The 7,826-nt window shown below is 36.5% G+C and overlaps 1 protein-coding gene across 1 annotated transcript; it reads right to left on the reverse strand.

Annotated features, from left to right (window-relative positions):
• Nucleotides 1–3,714: 3,714 nt before the first annotated feature.
• Nucleotides 3,715–7,518, reverse strand: LOC111402259 (probable galactinol--sucrose galactosyltransferase 6). Its single transcript, XM_023030430.1, has 5 exons — nucleotides 7,427–7,518; nucleotides 5,549–6,884; nucleotides 5,228–5,437; nucleotides 4,808–4,942; nucleotides 3,715–4,601 (listed from the first exon to the last, which is right to left on the reverse strand). Exons 2-5 carry the CDS (start codon nucleotides 6,847–6,849, stop codon nucleotides 3,953–3,955), a joined length of 2,295 nt encoding a protein of 764 aa, XP_022886198.1. The 5' UTR covers nucleotides 6,850–6,884; nucleotides 7,427–7,518; the 3' UTR covers nucleotides 3,715–3,952.
• Nucleotides 7,519–7,826: the final 308 nt, after the last annotated feature.

A 7,826-nucleotide genomic window follows, 5' to 3' on the forward strand; every position in this document is an offset into this window, starting at 1 on the left:
GAACGGAATGGAGCTGAGCGACGACATTAGCCTTGTAGGTTTTAATGCTGAATGGGTTGGGACGGTACGGTACAAGAGTATTTTCTTATACAACATTAAAGTTGTGAAGATCATTTTAGCAAAGACAAGACATTCTTGTGTATTTTTCTTCTACTTCCTTCGACCTTATTACTTTTCTGTTTGAGTTAATTGAAGTAGGCCTAGACCATGTCTACAAAGCCATGAAAAGAGGTTTCAATCAATTCAGCTCCTTCACCATCACTACTCATCCATAATCTCATGCAACATGTTGTGAACAATGTATGATTGGTAAACATATTAAGCTTCCTTTTCTGCCTGGAACTCATAAAATTAAACAAATTCTCGAGTACTTGCATGCTGATTTATGGGGACTTGCATCTTTGTGTACTCTTTCAGGTTTCAAATATTATCTTTTGATCATTGATGATTTTTTCAAGAAAAATATGAGTTTTCTTATTAAAATTTAAAGATGAGACTTTTTTAGTCTTTAGGGACTGAAAAACACAAACAGAAAATCAAACCGATCATAAGATAAAAATATTAATAATAGATAATGGTTTGGAGTTTTGTAATCATAAGTTCAATAACTTCTGTAAAGAACATGGTATATTAAAACATCTTACTGTCACCTATACACCTCAACGGAATGGCATAGCTAAAAGGATGAACAGAATCTTGCTAAATAAAGTTAGATGCATGTAAGTTCTAGTTTACCAAAAATATTTGGGGTGAAGCTGTAAAAACAGCTGCATACTTAGTTAATAGAACAACCACTTCTGCCCTAAACTTTGAAGTACCTAATTCTGTGTGGACTAAAAATTATGTTGATTATGCACACTTAAAAACCTTTGGATATGCTGCTTATGCACACCAAAATATTGAAAAATTAGAACCTAGATCACTTAAATGTGTTTTCTTAGGTTATGGTGAAATTGTGAAGAGATATAGATTGTGGGTTAAAAGTGAGAAAGGGCATAAGGTGATTCTTAGGAGAGATGATGTCTCTAATGAATCCTTTATGCCATGCCTAGAAGGAAAATAGAATTTGACTTCTGATGATGTCCAAATTGAGGTGGAGCCTCCTAAGATTGAAGGAGAAACCCATGTACCTGTTGTACCAGAAGTGATTAATGCATGATGACACTAATGACCAGATTGAAAATCCTACCTATCCCATTGAAGAATATCAATTAACTAGAAATAGGGAAAGAAGGCAACCTAGACCACTTGCTAGATATGATTCAGATGATTTTGTTTCATTATTCACTTATCAAGAACAAATTGAAAATGAACCTAACACTTATGATGATGCCATAATTTGCAAAGATTCTAAGCATTGGATAGCAACTATGGAAGATGAAATGAGTTCACTTCTGAAAAATAAAACCTGAAATCTAGTTGAGAAGCCAAAAGGTCAAAAGCTTATAGACTGTAAATGGATTTATAAGATAAAATAAGGGGAGGAAGGAAATAATAGTGTAAGGTATAAAGCTAGATTAGTTGCAAAGGGATTTACACAAAAGGAAGGTGTAGATTACACTGAACTATTTTATCTTGTAGCTAAATGCACTACAATCAAATGTTTACTTGCTTTAGTTGCTCAATTTGGATGAGAACTTGATCAGTTAGATGTTAAGACTACCTTTCTTTATGATGATCTGGAAGAAACAATTTATATGAAACAGCCGGTTGGGTTTGTGAAAGGAAATTCAGAAAATGTTGTGCGCCTGTTAAAGAAGTCTCTGTATGGCCTAAAATGGGCTCCTAGGCAATGGTACGAAATATTTGATTCTTTTGTATTGAAACTTGGTTTTCAAAGGAGCAATTATAATACATGTTTGTATTGCAGAGGTAAATGAGGTAAACATTCTCTTTATCTTATACTTTATATGGATGATATGTTGTTTGTAAGTTGTGATAAATCTGAAATTGAATATATTAAGCAGCAATTTAAATCTAAATTTGACATGAAAGATCTTGGAAATGCTAAAAAGATTTTTGGCATGCAAATTTATAAAGATAAAGAGAAAAACGTGTTATTTTTGAATCAGTATGATTATGTGATAAAAATTTTGAAAAAAATTCAACATGTTTGACTGTAAATTTGCATCTCTGCCTCATGCAAATCATTTTAAGCTTCCCTTTGATCTCTGTCCCAAAACTATTGAAGAATATGATAAAATGTCAAAAGTACCTTATGCAAATGTTATTGGTTCTGTGATGTACTTGATGGTATGTACTAGACTTGATCTTGCTTTTAGTATTAGTATATTAAGTAGGTTTATGAGTAACCCTGGAGAAGAACACTGGAATGCTTTAAAATGGCTCTCGAGATATTTAAAGGGTACTGCAAACCCGGGTCTTGTGTTTAAAATGAATAAAGAAGGGGTAACTTTAAAGGGATTTACTGATTCAGACTTTACTGGAAATAAGGATAATAGAAAATCAACTTCATCTTATTTCTTTACCTTATGTGGTACAGAAGTCAGTTGGAAATCACAATTACAAAGATTGTAGCTTTATCCTCAACTGAAGTAGAATATATTGTTGCTTCTGATGCATTTAAAAAAGGAATATAGCTAAGTAGATTACTTAAGGAACTTGGTTTTGTTGATGAAAATGCAATGTTATATTCTGATAATCAAAGTGCTATACATTTTAGTAAAAACCCCATGTATCATGATAGGACTAAACACATAGACATTAAGTATCATTTTATTAGAGACATTATTTCAAAAGGTGTTTTGAAAATTGGTAAAAGTACCTACACAGTATAACCCATCTGATATGGGAACAAAGATAATACCTTTGAACAAATTTAAAAACTGTTTGAAAACATTATCTATTGATTCTATGTAATAAATTGCAGGTACTTGAAGCAAATGAAAAGAGAAAGTGATATTGTCTCCTGGCTGCACTGAACCTGAAAATATGGTAGCAAGGTGGAGATTGTTGTGATTCGAACCGTAGTATTGTTGCTCCCATATTTTTAGCCCGTTAAAACGTGTTATGAAAATGCGACTTTATAAGTGGCATTCTGCCTAATGATGACACCTAGCTCTATTCCTATTGTTGGATGAAGGGTTACATTTTCAGGTGATATATAAGGGACTTAACGCTTCGTTTGGCATTGAGACTGTTCATTTTGTCTGACTTTTCGAGTGAGGTTCGAGAGAGTTCTTCTGTTCTCTTGAGTTAGGGTTTTCTGTTTCCCTATTTTCTTGTAATCAATCTTCTCATTCGATCAGTATTTTGAAGGCTTTTAACCACTGAATACTTGTATATTATTGAGTGATATTAAGAGTCCTCATGTGTTGAGGTTAGGGATTTGGTTTGTTGATTCGTTGAGGGTCTGAGACAGATCTGTGGTTCCTTCGAAGAGATAAGTCTCTTTTCTGTGTATTCTTGTAGTGATTGAACTTTGTAACCTTTGATTGCCTGTTTTTGGGGCTTTAGTGCAACCGAGCAATATCCACTTTCGATTGGATGCTCAACAGGAGATTAGGTGCTTAATCACTGAACCTCTGGGGCTTTGGCTGAAAAATCTTGTTGTGTTCTTTACTTTTTGCAAGTTTAATTTCTGTTATTTTTTATCAATTGAATCTTGCAACTTATTGTGTGGCTTTTTGGCCCCCTTTCATATATGTTTCTTGGTTAAAAAAAAATAATAATAAGCATTACAAGGGGTGTATTTATTTTTGTTGCTTATAATCATAATATTGTCATCCCTCTCAAATGATATCAAGAAAATCGATTGAAAAATATTTCATAATTTAACTAACTATGATAATGATGGAACTGTTTCAATTGTCATTCTGGAATGAATGAGATTTAGCTAGCATATGGAAAGTACTGCACCATCTCTGGTAAGTCCACTTTATTAGCTCCATATTTTCCACTTGTACTTCTTTAACCAGCCTAAAAATAATGTTTATAGCTCAATCTCAACAATGTGAACTTTCTGATCCTCAGGCGGCATATCATGCAAGTTCAAGGTCACCAACCCACATGTTGAATCGTATTCAAACTCTACCGGTGATGATTTCACTGTGCACATTCTAGGCTTAGTTGAAGAGTAAGCTCCAAAACGCCCACAGCCCTTTACATCCATGGAGACAACAGCCACCGCCCCAATGCCCAAGTCCTCCTCTACGACTCTGGAAACTTGAGTCCCAGCCTTGACTTCATTTTTGAGCTCTTCTATTGCGCCACCAGCATTGAACATGTCGATGAGGCCTAAGGGTGCAAAGCTGAAACCGGGTGCCAATACTTTAATTGGACTAATAGTGAAGATCTCGTGGTCGAGGACCTTGAGAGACACTGGTATGGCGACATCGTATTGCAGAGTGATGAGGTTACGACTCCGGTAGGAGTATATAGCCACATTACCATTCCAGTTGGAGTCCAGGACAACTTCAGAAATCAGATGCACATCACTACCCCTAATATTGCCTGTTATTGGCTCAGATTTAGTTTGGTGGAATGTGTTCTTCCTCTCAACACTGTTCCATGCTGAACCTTGGCAGTTGTAGACTCCAATTACTCCAGCATACTTGTTGATGTTCCATATCTTCAACAGGCTGAAATGCAACCAGATTTAAGTCAGAAAAATTCAAGATTTTAGGGGGATTTCACATTCAAATCTAAACAAAGTTTGGAGGGTTTGGCCCTTGAATCTAAGACAAGACTCAACATTAGTCAAGATTTTAGCTTTTTCCTTTCTTTTATTAGTAAATTTTATTAAATTCTCCTAACAGAACAACAATGTTTAATTAAGAAATTTTACCTAATGCCGTCACGAGAAGGGTCGGAGAATAAGCAGTCCTTGGTAGGTCGACCGGGCAACCGGGCTCGAAGAACCGAACCGTCTGGTAGAACGAGCTTCTTCAGAAGATCAAAATTGTGTTTCCCTGGTGCATCGCTGTTACAAAGATTCTGTTAGTTAACTGCATGTTCGAGAAATGCAATAATTGATCATACTATGAACATTAACCAGAAGAAACAATTACAGAGATCCTTTTTAAGTAATTGACTATTACGGAAACAAATATATTAATCGTACATGATTTAGTATTCTGTTGACATTGAGCCTATTCTATCTAGTTAATATGTAGAAAGCACTAATAGGGTAGATGATGCGACTATCATACTAAATTCTATCTAGTCCAACGTAACAAAAATGTCCCGAAAGTCTTGGATATGTTACCTAACATAGACAGGGCCACCGCTGATAGCTCTTGCAGATCCATGGTACTCAGCTGCTGGATGAAGTGAATGGAACATGTCCCAATCAGTTAGCATTATGTCTCCAAGGAACACAGTATTGTATGCAACTGCAGCAATGTGAATTGTATGGGAAACAGGATCGCGCGGGTAGAAATCATCCGACGCTCTCACAATAGCCGTTTGTTTTGAGCTGGTTTGGTTTGGACCATTAGATCGAAAAGTAACTTATTTTTCAAAGCCTGGCCAAACATGTATATAAAAAAATCTAATCCTCTAAAGAAAGTATAAAGATAAAACATACCAATAGAGGGATTCAAGATTGTGACTCATGCAAGAAATGCAGCCGTTATCAGGAAAATTGCCAGCGACAGAAGTATCTAGTGCCTGATGATATTGCTTTGTAATTTCAACCCTACCCCCAAGTCCTGCCCCAAGTGTTTCCAATATGCATTGTGCATCCACTTTTACTCCATCAACTCCTGCAGAGGCTAAATAACTATGCAATTCATTGTAAAATTTGTGCACATTTTTGGGATTTACTAATCCCAATCCTTGCATTGCAATTGCATCAGTTTTCCACCCTGGTTCATTCTCTAGAACTCCCTTGCACAGCTTTGGATAGTGCATTTTTGATCCGTATTCCTCCATTTCTTTCACTCCAGGACGGACACCGCCCCAGTAGCCGGTTATCGCATGCCATACATAGACGTATTTTAGTCCATGCTTGTGTTTTGTGATGTTGACTATGTTCTTGATTCCCTCTGTTGGGTTGTTCTTGTTTTGGAATTTCGGGTTTTCTTTGATTCCAGTTAGTCTCAGAAGGGGTTGTTGTTGTTGTTGTTCCATTTTTTCGTAATCGCCTGCCACCGATTGCCACCCATCGTCGATGATGACGAACTTTGGAGGAGTCCCGCCTGCGGCAAGACTTTCGAGGCCGGCCTCGACACCCTCTTGAGTCACCTCTTGGTAGAAAGCATCCCATGTGCACCACCCGAAATAATCCACAAATCCGGGCAACTTTTTCTCGTGCCTAAGCCTAAATGTCCCGAGATGCAATTTGATGGCTGTCATCGCATCGTATATCATGACGTATGGATCAGTACCTGAATTAATGTAAACTGAATGAGCGAATGTCGACCCTACAGTGTCGATATCCCCACTCTCTAAACACAATTCAAGCTCATCTTGATCATTCCCCTGAAGACAAGCTTTGAATGGTCCCTCAACCAAAGGCAAAAACACTGTGTAAACAACGTTGTTATCCTCATTTCCATTAGACTCCAAATTTGATCCGTCTTTAGTTTCCACCAACAAGAATTGAGTTTCTAGGGGAACGTCTCGGCCCTTGTCCCCCATTTTCTGGGACATCCACCATAATTTAAACCTGAAACAAGCCAAGAATCGAACCTCGAGCAGTGTCCCGAGAGACACCACGTGTTGGCTGTTCTCTTGGACGAACACGGCCCCCAAGAACACACCCTCCACCGGCCCGGCCGAGGCTCCAGAGGTGGCTATCACATTGTCCGGCACGTTAGTCAATATGGTCTGGTCCTTCACCTCTAGTTTTCCATCCACAATTCGTACGCCTGGCTTGATTGTCATGGTTTCTTTAATGCAGTAATATTTTCTACTTTTCTCTGCAATATGAGAAGACAACACAAAACATACAAGAACACGCTAAGCCTCAGTTTGTAAGCTTATAATCAATACAGCACCCTCTCTTACTAATCGACTAGTTCTAACAAGTAACGAGTCTGTCATTATGAAAATAGGGTTGTCATGAACGTCAATTCTAAAAACAAATGAATTTTAACGACTCTAATAGCGTCCCATATTGCAAAAATAACTTTACTAATGGACGCCTTCATCTTACGAGCCAGATTTCGTCTTCCTTGAATAGTAGTAATACATTTGATTACTCAGTACATCATTGGAATAACCCAATGAAATATGAATAGGTTATTGTTTTGAATAGAGCATTGTTCCAAAAGACTTGGTCCATGTTTGGCAGGAATTAAAATTCATATTTTAATCTATATATCAAAGTTAACAATTAATTTTAATCACACGTTTCATGGGATCTATGACTTTTCAACTACACATTTCATTAACCTTTATCAAATTCTATTAAAAACAAAAATTTAATGCCCACCAAACAAGGGCTCAGAAACATACGTACCTTGTAAGAAGAAGCAACTGAATTTAGTGAAGAAAATGTGAAAGCTGAGAAGTATAATAGGCCTTGCCCTGTTTGTACAATGACAAGAGTGTCCAGGGAAAACTGAACGTGGGAGAATGCTTGAGAGGTTGGCCTATTTATAGTACCAAAACGTCAGGTTCAATACCTTGGCTATTAAATTAAAAATAAGAATAAAGATAGAATTTAGACATTATTTAAAAAGTAGAGTTTGATTTAAAATATGTTATTTAAATTAAATTTAATATTTTGATAAAGTTCTAGATTATTTGGTTTTTTTTATTTTAGATTAGTTACTCTAGTGTTTATTCAATGTAATATATACTTTTGATCACAGGGACAGAGGGAAGTCCAAGCCTATGTATCAGACTAGTATAAAAAA

This window comes from Olea europaea, chromosome 10 (genome assembly GCF_002742605.1).
Source record: "Olea europaea var. sylvestris chromosome 10, O_europaea_v1, whole genome shotgun sequence".
NCBI lineage: Eukaryota > Viridiplantae > Streptophyta > Magnoliopsida > Lamiales > Oleaceae > Olea > Olea europaea.